Raw genomic sequence first — 12,531 nt, forward strand, 5'->3', positions numbered from 1 at the left:
ACTGGGTCCTCCATTCCCAGGTGTAGTGTTCTAGCCACCACTTTTGAGAACTTAAGTTAGACTTGGTCTTTAATTATGCAGGGATCAGTTTAGGGTGAATCTACACATGGTATGATAACGGTATAACTGCTATGTGTAGATTCAGCCTTAATCTCTGCAATGAAGAAATCAGTTCAGATGTTTGGCATCATTTGCCATCAGGGTTGTTATCCAATTATTAAAATGGTAAATTATAAAATGTCAGAGGGCCTCCCTCACCCCTTGCAGGGCCCCGCTCACCCCTCCCTCACCCCTTTCATCTCTGGTCAAATACCTCTTGAAGCACCCGGAGAGTTACTGATCCCATGGATCACAACCTTGAAATCCCCTGTAGACACATGTATGAACTTATATAAGTGTATTTATCTGCTTCATAGTGAGACAGACCATTGGTTCATTTAGCCCAGATTTTCTACTCAGACTGACAGCAGCTCAGAAAACCTGGGCTTACTACACATGCTGTATAAATGCATGCCAGCCAGCTCCAACACCTCCTATTTTAAAAAGAATGTGAGAAGCTGCTGTTTCATAAACTACCACAAGGTCCTTTTCAGTGTGCAGACTAGCGGAGCACATGCTTTGCGTGCGGAAGATGGCAGGTTCAGTCCCCAGCTTTCCGGTTAAAGGGAACTGAGATGGCAAGGGAGAGACAGACCTTTGACTAAGGGGCAGACTTTGGGTGTCTCACAGACATGTGCATGGTTTCAACTCCACAGAAGGAAACACTCCCCATGGGGGTGTGGAATTAGAACAGAGAAACTGCAGGAAGAGGTTAAGCAGTCCCCCACCTCTGCTCGCTGCTTCTCTGCTCCAAATTCCAGCCTCCTTTTCCACATCTTACCCCAATTTTGAAACGCCCTCAACTGTCGGATGATTGGCTAGGGTAATTTCTTTAAGTTGCATCCAGAGGTGGCCACTCTGCTGATGGAAGATATCCACCAGTGGAATGGGAGGGGCCTCACTGCAGCCCACCACACACTCCCCAAATCTGCCCCGGAGGGCCCCACCCATACACACACGCACAAACTACAGGAGCAGGTGGAGGTGGGGGCTGCAGGGAGGAGGAAGAATGGCGGGAAACCACTCCCGCCACATTTGCTGGCAGATTCTTCTGTCAGCGGGACAGCCAGCAATGGATACAATAGGGTATCGCTTACCGACTGCTGAAACGTGATTATTTGAATACAATATTTTTTCTATAATATGCTTAAACAATGGCAACTGTCCAGACATGCTTGTTCCCCTCTAATATTTAGTATAAGAGTAGCATAAATACCAAAGTAAAAACATCATCAGCTATTTCAACCAGGATAAAGCACAGATGAAGGAACATTAAAAAAATGAATGGGTCATGGATAAACATTTGCCTGTGAAATTATGTACCGTGTGGAAAAAAGAAACCTGGAAGCCAAAAGCAACTGGGGTGCCCCTGATAGTTGCCACTGAAGATGTCAGGATCTTCATAAGTCTGAAGCAATGTTCTGGTTTGCCTCTGAAGCATCACTAAATAATTAAACCTATTTAAAATACAGTGAAAACTTTATTAAGTTTCTAAGTAGGCAACTGACTCTTGAATACATAGATTTTTATTTATCATTTTAAAAGGCCAATTAACCAATACTACGAATGATTATAATTTGCATTGGCTAAAGGCATAACCACTACAGAAATACGAATACGTTGAAAAGAAGTTTAGTACATTAAATTTTACTACTTGCCAAATACATTTCTGTGGAAAAAAATGGAATTTTTTACACAAAATCCCTGTTTTATAGAGAAGTAAGAGGACCAGTCTCGATCCTTCAGAGACTGCCCATCTGGACAGGAGGCAGGGCCAGCTTGCTAACTGACTCTTCCACCAGGGAAAGGCTCCTAGCCTCAGAGACCAGAGTGGAAAGATCAGAAATCTGTCAGACTAAGTTGGGACAAACAGAAGGAGAAATGCTAAAATATATAATCCTGCAAAAAAGACAAAAAGGGAAATGAGAACAACAAACATATACAAAAGTAGAAAGGGAGAATTGCAGGTGGCCCTATCTGGCTTCCATATGTGTCTTATCATTCAGAAAGATGAGCTGATTACTAGAGAAAAAGTTATGGGGAAAGGACAGAAATTGCAGCACAGCTATGAGTGAGTGTAGTGACATGCCCCTTCATGGATCACTGCCTTGTTGTGGCGAAGGGGCTTGCGTAACTCAGTGAAGCCATAAGCTATGCCGTGCAGGGCCACCCAAGACGGACAGGTCATGGCAGAGAGTACTGACAAAATGTGGTCCACTGGAGAAGGAAATGGCAACCCACTCCAGTATTCTTGCCAAGAAAACCCCATGGAACGTATCACAAGGCTAAAAGATATGACGCCGGAAGATGAGCCCCTCAGGTCGGAAGGTGTCCAATATGCTACTGGGGAAGAGCAGAGGGTATTTCCAAGTAGTGCTAGAAAGAGTGAAGCGGCTGGGCCAAACCTGAAAGGACACTCAGCTGTGGATGTGTCTGGTGGTGAAAAGAAAATCCGATGCTGTAAAGAACAATATTGTTTAGGAACCTGGAATGTCAGATCAATGAATCAAGGTAAGCTGGAGGTGGTCAAACATGAGATGGCAAGATTGAACATCAACATCTTGGGAATCAGCGAACTCAAATGGACAGGCATGGGCGAATTTAATTCAGGTGACCATCATATCTACTATTGTGGGCAAGAATCCCTTAGAAGAAATGGAGTAGCACTCATAGTCAACAAAAGGGTGGGAAAAGCAGTACTGGGGTACAATCTTAAAAATGATAGAATGATCTCAGTACGAATCCAAGGCAAACCATTCAACATCACAGTAATTCAAGTCTATGCCCCAACCACTGAGGCCGAAGAAGCTGAGGTTGATCGGTTCTATGAAGACCTACAACACCTTCTAGAACTAACACCAAAAAAAGATGTCCTCTTCATCATAGGGGATTGGAATGCTAAAGTAGGAAGTCAAGAAATCACCGGGATAACAGGCAGGCATGGCCTTGGTGTACAAAATGAAGCAGGACAAAAGCTAATAGAGTTTTGCCAAGAGAACATGCTGATCATAGCAAACACTCTTTTCCAACAGCACAAGAGGCGACTCTACACATGGACATCACCAGATGGTCAATATCGAAATCAGATTGATTATGTCCTTTGCAGCCTAAGATGGAGATACAGTCAGTAAAAACAAGACCTGGAGCTGACTGTGGCTCAGATCATGAGCTGCTTCTTGCAAAAATTCGGCTTAAATTGAAGAACGTCGGGAAAACCACTAAACCGTTCAGGTATGACCTAAATCATATCCCTGATGAATATACAGTGGAGGTGAGGAATAGATTTCAGGGATTAGACCTGATAGACAGAGTGCCTGAGGAACTATGGACGGAGGTCTGTAACATTATTCAGGAGGCAGCAACTCAATCCATCCCAAAGAAAAAGAAATGCAAGAAAGCCAAGTGGCTGTCTGATGAGGCTTTACAAGTAGCTCATGAAAGAAGGGAAGCAAAAAGCAAGGGAGAAAGGGGAAGATATACCCAACTGAATGCAGAGTTCCAGAGAATAGCAAGGAGAGACAAGAAGGCCTTCTTAAATGAACAATGCAAAGAAATCGAGGAAAACAACAGAATGGGAAAGACTAGAGATCTCTTCAAGAAAATTGGAGATCTCAAGGGAACGTTTTGTGCAAAGACGGGCATGATAAAGGACAAAGAAGGCAGGGACCTAACAGAAGCAGATGAGATTAAGAAGAGGTGGCAAGAATACACAGAAGAACTATACAGGAAAGATCTGAATGTCCCTGATAGCCATGATAGTGCGGTCACTGAACTTGAGCCGAACATCCTAGAGAGTGAAGTCAAGTGGGCCTTAGGAAGCATTAGTAACAACAAAGCTAGCGGAGATGACAGTATTCCAGCTGAGCTATTTAAAATCCTAAAAGATGATGCTGTTAAAGTGCTGCATTCAATATGCCAACAAATCTGGAACACTCAACAGTGGCCACAAGACTGGAAAAGGTCAGTTTACATTCCAATTCCAAAGAAGAGCAACGCCAAAGAGTGTTCAAACTACCGCACAATTGCGCTCATTTCACATGCCAGCAAGGTGATGCTCAAAATCCTACAAGCTAGGCTTCAGCAGTATGCGAACCAAGAACTACCGGAAGTACAAGCTGGGTTTAGAAGAGGCAGAGGAACTAGAGATCAAATCGCCAACATTCGCTGCATCATGGAGAAAGCAAGAGAATTCCAGAAAAACGTCTATTTCTGCTTCATTGACTATGCTAAAGCCTTTGATTGTGTGGATCACAACAAACTGTGGCAAATTCTTAAAGTGATGGGAGTACCAGACCACCTTACCTGTCTCCTGAGAAACCTGTACGAGGGTCAAGAAGCAACAGTCAGAACCAGACATGGAACAACCGAGTGGTTCAAAATTGGGAAAGGAGTACGACAAGGCTGCATATTGTCACCCTGCTTATTTAACTTATATGCAGAGTACATCATGAGAAATGCCGGGTTGGATGAATCAGAGGTCGGAATTAAGATTGCTGGGAGAATTATCAACAACCTCCGATATGCAGACGATACCACCCTAATGGCAGAAAGCGAAGAGGATCTCAAGAGCCTCTTGTTGAGGATGAAAGAGGAGAGTGCAAAAGCTAGTTTGAAACTCAACATTAAAAAAACGAAGATCATGGCATCTGGCCCCATCACTTCCTGGCATATAGAAGGGGAAGAAATGGAAGCAGTGACAGATTTTACTTTCTTGGGCTCCAAGATCACCGCAGATGGTGACTGTAGCCATGAAATTAAAAGACGCTTGCTCCTTGGGAGGAAAGCTATGGCCAACCTAGATAGCATAGTAAGAAGCAGAGACATCACCTTGCCGACAAAGGTCCGTCTAATCAAAGCTATGGTTTTCCCAGTAGTAATGTATGGCTGTGAGAGCTGGACTATAAGGAAGGCTGAGCGCTGAAGAATTGATGCTTTCGAACTGTGGTGCTGGAGAAGACTCTTACGAGTCCCCTGGACTGCAAGGAGGTCAAATCAGTCCATCCTAAAGGAAATCAACCCTGAGTGCTCATTGGAAGGACAGATAATGAAGCTGAAGCTCCAATATTTTGGCCACCTAATGCGAAGAGAAAACTCCCTGGAAAAGACCCTGATGCTGGGAAAGACTGAAGGCCAAAGGAGAAGGGGACGGCAGAGGATGAGATGGCTAGATAGCATCACGGATGCAATGAATATGAACTTGAGCACGCTCCGGGAGAGAGCGCAGGACAGGAAGGCCTGGCGTGCTATGGTCCATGGGGTCACAAAGAGTCGGACACGACTGAACGACTGAACAACAACAAGTGACATGCAGGCACTGCTGTTCTGGCAAAGAATTAAGCTACTGCCATTGAGTCAGCTTTGCTGCTTCCATCACTCACCTGCCCAATCTAGAGGAAGCCACGTGACTGGAGAAGTGTGTGGAAAAAATGGCCCTATGTGTCAAATGGCCACTAGAAAAAAAGAAAACCAAACTCCACCTCTCTTGGCTGTGAAGGTCCTGCCGCTATCTAGAATATAGTGGGCAGGGATATAGAAGAGAGGAGCCAAAGGGTTATATCCGATGTTACTGACAGCATTGAGTCCAGGCCCGTCCAGGTCCTTTGAGAGTTCTGAGGACTCTGATTCTGAATCAGAGCTGGTACAGCCAGATCAGAGAATGGGGTAGGAGCCTCCCCCAGGCATTGGGAGAGAATCTTCCCAAGGCCTTGATAAACAGATGGCCCAGGCTGAGTTGCCACCTCCCCACTCCACTGATGGAAGAGGGGAGTGACTTGAGTGATGCCAGCACGTGTCACAAGTCAAAGCATATGGAATTAGGATGGGGCTAAGACCCTCTGCCAGGATAGCCGCTCTTAGAAGCCAAAGTAGAAAGGAGTCACCCTAAGGAAGGGGCTTCACTGTTAGGCAGTTTTAACCATTGGTGTCCATGGGCAAACTGTCAGAAACTTCACTACGCAGCAGATTGTCTTCCTGAATAGAGATCTTAGAATAGTCACTTAGAGCCTGGGGCAGTTTGAGAGCTTGTGAAAAGGTTTGCATTTAGCATAATAAATCCTTAATAGCTTGAACTAGGAGTCTCTGTTTTGTTGATTGTGAAGGGGGAGGATGAATTAACATGACAGTTACGCTAGCAGAAAAATGAGAAGAGTGGGCATTGTGCTGCTAGCAGTTGCACAACTACTATCTGAACTTCAGCTATTGGGCAGTGTACAAATCCATCCATCCATCCATCCATCAATAAAAATAAACTAGTAAACTAACACAAGCAACACCAGAAGTCTTAGTGAGTTGTTCAACACGTTGTGCAACATCATGTGCGATGCCTTATGCGACGACTCATGGCACAGCTGGCACAATGGCTTGTGCAATATGTGGCACAATGGCTTATACCACGGCTTACACAAGAAGAATAAAAGTAGAGTCCCTTCCAACTGGGCTGTAAGTGGCTCAAGAAGGAGGCACCTGAGTTGGCCAGTGTTTGGACAAGCCAGCTCCTGAAAGTGCCAGCCAACTCGCTTTCTTTGTGCAAAGAGGCAAGGAGGGGAAAAGTGGGTGGGGACAGATGACATCACAGGGGGTGGGGCTTAGGGCAGAGCCCCACCCCCTTGACACCATCTGGCCCACCAGCTTGGTCCTGCGGGGAGTTTGGCCCCTGAACCAAAAATGGTTGCCCACCCCTGGTCTAGAAGGTCACAAGTCCCTCCTAAGTTGAGAAGTCAGTTAGCAAGATGGCCCTATTAAGGCAATCCCCGATGGACCAAGAAAGCCCTCCTGCCTCTAATGGAGAGATATGAATTCAAATATCATATATATAGTAATGGCTTCATTCTCCAAGTGCCCATCTTTATGTAGTCAAAATGGTACCATCCACACACAATGAGGTGGTATCAGCAGTTTTGGGGGAGCCCCAAAGTTTGCAGATGTACAAAAATACAAATACTTTAGAAAAAGACCTAAAGGGTTGGAACCCCCTTCCGAAGAACTTAGTAAGTGCTGGATAATAGGAACAACTCCACATGCTTCCAGACACGAGGGGGCGATAGAGAATGTCCTGCAGCCTGATCAATTCCTATTTCCTGCTCCCTCCCATTCCTCTTCCTCCTCCTTTCTCTGCCTCTGCAATGTGCCAGTTGCTCCATGAAGGAAGCAAGAGAAACCATATGCCTTTGCTCAGTTACACTCACACATCCAGCTTTAGGGGGTGCTTGTAGTTAAACAGTGTTAGATACCCTTCTCTGACAATGTGTATAAAATCACCAATAAAGGAAATTGATTTGAACTTCTTTTAAACTGGCTCTAGTCTGCATTTATTGCCTCCACTACCAAATGCTGTGTTGCCACACTTTCTCTGTATAAAGCAACTCTGTTGTAAATCATACCAGACTTTCCAACAATGAGCATGCTGCATGGGCATGGACTGACTGACTGATTGTTGGTGGGGGACAAAAAATCAGGAAAAGGGAGCGAGAATGGAATGGAGTGGCTGAAAACCTGAACAGGAGTGTCCCACGCTGCAACATTTTCTTGCAGGTTCCACTTGTCAAGTTTAATTATATATATATATATATATATATACACACACACACACACACACACACACACACCAGATTCAAATGTGGAGTATACTTATACAAGAGATCGCAGTCTTCAAGTGGAGTTCCACAGTAGGTATCACAAACATTGCAATTCAGAACTGCTGACATTTTAAGTCTACTCTTGTTAAACCAGCTTCCTAATATCTATATATGTTGCTAGAATTTCCACTTCATCAATATTTTGCATTTTACCTTGATTGCATAAAGGTGACAACTTGATTCGCCCACATGGCAAAGAAATGCACTCCTATAATGAGGTCATCAATCCAGGATCCCAGAGGTTTACATGACTTGTAGGAATGTTGCTGTTTTGTAATGGCAGACAAAGCACAAACACACATGTTAAAAAATACAAACATAAAATAGCTTATCCACTCTTCCCAACAAGGAAAAGTAGCTGCGTGGTCTCTGAGCAGCTTCAGAGAGGTGAAAATGGAGTGGCGAGAGAGGAAGGGAACACCTGTCTAAATGGCCATATCAGTTGAGCCTACCCTGGTAATAAATGGGGTGACAGATGTCACAGTCAGATCCTGTCACGTCATACTTCAGTCTTCTTTATCTTGATTGATTCATAAGTGTTTCGCTTTACATAATGCACCCAACAGTGCCAAGGCTACAGTTAAATTTTATTTTACGAAAAGGGAGCAATTTTGTACATCTGCCTTTCAGGTTTTCTAAGCTACATCCTTGGCACAACTGTGCAGGCATGGATTATAGGGGCACATTCCAAACTGAAGGTAGTTCTGTCAAAAAAATTCGTTTAAAAAATTTGGTGTGCCCAAATGTGTGCCATCAGCAGCATGTAGGATAGAAGCTGGTTTATTTCAGTAGAGGGTAGGGCTTAGCTTTCGGGTGGAGCTTATTCTCCAGGAATAAGCATCTCAGCCAATACTTCTACTATGTTACATTTAGTCTGGGAAGACTCTTATATGAGTGACTGGAAGAATTTTCTGGAAATCAAATTATGTACTCATGGTATATTGATATCTTATTTTTCCCTTGGCAAAAAAGACAACATCAGTTCTATCCCAATGTGTTAAATATAATAGGTTAAATACATAATATTTTGATTATTACTACTCTATAACATCTTAGAGGATTGTCGTCAATAAAGAAGTGTTACTTACAAAATGGACATACACCTTATTTTCAGTAAAAATAGGAAAATGGTATTACCATCTGAGGTCTGGGAATGGATAGGTGAAAATGTAGGAAATAATGATTGCAAAGAATTTAAAACAAAATGTATTTTACACCAATGGTATCTTCTAGCATTTACAATTAACATGATATAAATTGACTTATGGTAGATGTTGGAGATGTGGAAATCAAGGTGTAAATTATATGCACATATTTTGGCATATAATAATTAATCCACAGTGGACCTTGATATTGCATTATATTGAGTTATTCTCTCTCTCTCTCTCTCTCTCTCTCTCTCTTAACAGACCCACTAAGGTCATTTTGGGGTTATTTAAAATATTGTGGGGAAGGATACTTGAGAGAGAGAGAGAGAGAGAGAGAGAGAGAGAGAGAGTCTACTGAACATTCTGTCCTGCTTCTTGGAAATCACACTCAGGTATTCTGGAACAGATGGAAAGGATAAGAAGGACGCCTACTCTTTTATTTTGAATATACTCTTTGAAAGAAATGGTTCTGCCCTTTTACAGAAAGCCTTCCTGACCCATCATACCAGAATTTGGTGTCATGCTGCTGTTACTCCAGCTGTGTGGAACCAGCCCTTGGAAAAGTGGCTCCACAGGCTAGAGTAATGTTTAAAGGGTTGAACCACAGGGGCCAATCATGTAGATCTTTCCATGGACTCAGAGCCCACAGGTTCTGGGTCATTTACACATTACTCCAGTTGTGCAGGAGCTGTTGATCAAAATGTAGTTCTCACACGATTAGGACAATGTTTAAAGGGACTCTTAGTATGACTGATTGGCAGTAGAATAAAAAATACATGATGGGCGTTGCAGTTGAAAACATCTGGAGACTCAGCTTGGGGAAGGCAGATGTAAAGAATGGGTTTTACAAGTTCTGCAACACAATTAAGCTTATAAATTCCCTAGAACAGATTATGTCTAATCTCAGAGTCCTGTGTGAATACCTTAGCCTGAAATCTCTACCCACAGTGATTCTGCAGATAAATTTATATCTGAGATTTATTGGACTCTATCCTTTTTTTGGCAGTGTGTTCTTCTTTAGAAAATTGTTAATTATATACTGTGCATGTCACGATGTTCTAGAGCAACTATTACACCTAAACTGGTAGAAAAGAACCAGAACATTAATACGATTGCCTAGTTTTTCTCTTTTTCCACTCTTAAAGGAGCCTGTGTGCTTCACCCAAAATGGAGACATTTCTGAGTAATGGCAGGATTTTGTAATTTTTAAAATGGGGGAATCAAAAGTATCTGCCTTTCTTCCTTCCAGCAAGCCTAGGAGCAACTCCAGGTGAAACCTGAAACCATCACGTCACCTGCCAGAATTTTATTTAAATGTCTGCAGACCCTTCCTCCCCAATTCCTTCTCAAGACTGTGATCATGCAGACACCATGACTTCAACATCAATTCAGTTCTTTTTCTCCCCAGCCCCCTGCTTTTTGTAACATCTTGCCTGATGAAGAGATCTGGAGATCTCAAAAGCTTGCACATTTTTTGTGATTTGTTGTTGTTGCCCTAGTAAAGATATTACATTAATATAGATTTTGGATTTTTCTTATGGCCCACATGTCTACCTTCGCTTTTTGTGTAACATCATTTGTGTTTCTCTTTGATCCTTCACATATTTTCTTCAATATGCTTTTCTAACAAGGAACCGTGCAGTATGTAAAGTATATGCTTTGAGACATGGCAATGTACTCAAAACCACCAGTTTCAAAAGAGAGAACATAAACAATTATCTTGTGTTCTGCAGAAGTAAAGTCAAAGACTGTTCACCTACCTGCCACAGTTCAGGCACTCTGGCTTTCAGTACTGAATTATAAAGCTCTTCTAGTCCTGTGGTGAAGATAATCTCACCTTTGATACCTTGCTGAAGTGCATGTAGTGACTGAATTATTATGGCCAATAAATTATTATACTGGTCAATCTCCTGATGCAAGACAGTTAGCAAAGTTGATTTTGTAAAAGAACCAGGACCTACAGTGAAAAAGAAAAACGACGGGTTATTCTCTAGAGTTTTTAACCTTTACAGCAGAGTTTGGTCCTACTAGCAAAGAGGCTGCATCAAGCTGCAGTTTGGGGGCACTACTAAAAGGAAGAAAACTGTCAATTATTTGCTCTATTACGGCATTTTTACTTAGATAGGGGACATTATTTGTATCCTAAACCCTACAAATATGGGTCAGTCCCAACTTACAATAGAGCTATCCATTCTTCTGATACTTCTTTAACATCTCATACGAACCAACTCTTAGAACAAAATCCATTTTGTAGAAAAGGGGGTGGACTGACACTTAATCTGTGCAGATTAAATTATAGAGGGAACCAGTTCACCGAAATGGCACCTTTAAGCAGGTCTGGCCATAGCACTGCTCCTGTGGTGCTTACCGGGGGAGCAGGGCAGGGTATCTCTGGACTGATTTGTAGGCTTTGAGGTGTGAGTTATTCCGGTGGTGCCACAATACCACAAATTGCATTGTTATGCCCATATCAGCATCTGTCAGCACAGTTAATCCAGCATAAATTGGGATCTAATCCCTTTATTATTTCTTTTATTCCTCATTATGTAATCATAGTAATAGTTAATAGATCAGAACCAGACCTGTATTTTGATTTTACTTCTTGCTAGATAAAGTTCATTCCAAATTTAAATATGTGAACCAACCTTCTGCAGTTTTCACAAGTGCAGCCCAAATTGGTCCTGACTTGAAGCATCCAAATGTAATTTTTTCTGTGGTGTCATCCTCACTTTTAGGTGCCTGTCCCATATCTTCTACAGTCAATGGCAGCCTTATTAGAATGTCAGATGCTATTTCCAGTACTATGTCATCCTGACGTCTTCCACCACTGGGGGGGGGGGGGCAAATAGAGCTAAAATTATCAGTGCAAATTTATCAGGTTAATACTCTACCGTTTCATAGCTTGCTGCTCATTGTATGTTGTCACAGATATGTTGCCTACTACACTATTTGTTCATCTGACTTTGGATATAAGTTACAGTACAAAATTTGATTAATATTGACATTCGCAAGTGAATGCTGATAATCTCAGATGAATGTTATGAATATCGAAAAAAACATATTTTCCTACAGTTGAATGTACACAAATGAATGCTGACAATCACATTTAGGTGACTGTCAGCATTCAGTGGTGTATCATATTCTCTCTGTCACACACATGCATCCATAATCATATAGATATACACACATACTATGCATGAATTTGGAGGATGGCTTTTGTTTCACTATATGAGGTTTCTAGCAATCTGGAACCAAATTAACCTTGACAGTCCATTCTCCTTTGATATTCATTCAGAATTCCCAGGCTCAGATGAATGTGGCCAAAAGTGTGCCACCCATGTCCAAAATGGGCAACTTGTGGCCCTCCAGATGTTGTTGGACTGCAATTCCCACCAGCTCTAGCATATCTCAATGCTGAAGGATGGTGGGGGGTTGCAGTCCAATAACATTTGGAGTGTCAAAGGTTGTCCACCCCTGCCCAAGAGAGAGATATCAGCAGAGTCAGGGTAGCCCTAGGGTTTGTAGGGTACAAAAAATCAAGGGAGGAAAAACCCTAAAAGGTGGTGGTGCGGGACAGTAATCCAAAGAAATAGTCCAGTGTTAACTCAATGGTACAGAATGCTGACAGAATGAAAGGAAAAAACCCTGAC

At 42.6% G+C, this 12,531-nt stretch overlaps 1 protein-coding gene across 1 annotated transcript in view; it reads right to left on the reverse strand.

Annotated features, from left to right (window-relative positions):
- Positions 1-12,531, reverse strand: part of DNAH14 (dynein axonemal heavy chain 14) — a 237,827-nt gene that overhangs the window by 5,293 nt on the left and 220,003 nt on the right. Inside the window, 4 exon segments of the mRNA XM_084820967.1 lie at positions 1,423-1,556; positions 7,887-7,999; positions 10,642-10,838; positions 11,527-11,708. Coding sequence (XP_084677093.1) covers positions 1,423-1,556; positions 7,887-7,999; positions 10,642-10,838; positions 11,527-11,708 — 626 coding nt within the window.

Source organism: Heloderma suspectum, chromosome 1 (genome assembly GCF_057233095.1).
Source record: "Heloderma suspectum isolate Gila_16-S chromosome 1, 16-S_ref, whole genome shotgun sequence".
Taxonomy (NCBI): Eukaryota; Metazoa; Chordata; class Lepidosauria; order Squamata; family Helodermatidae; genus Heloderma; species Heloderma suspectum.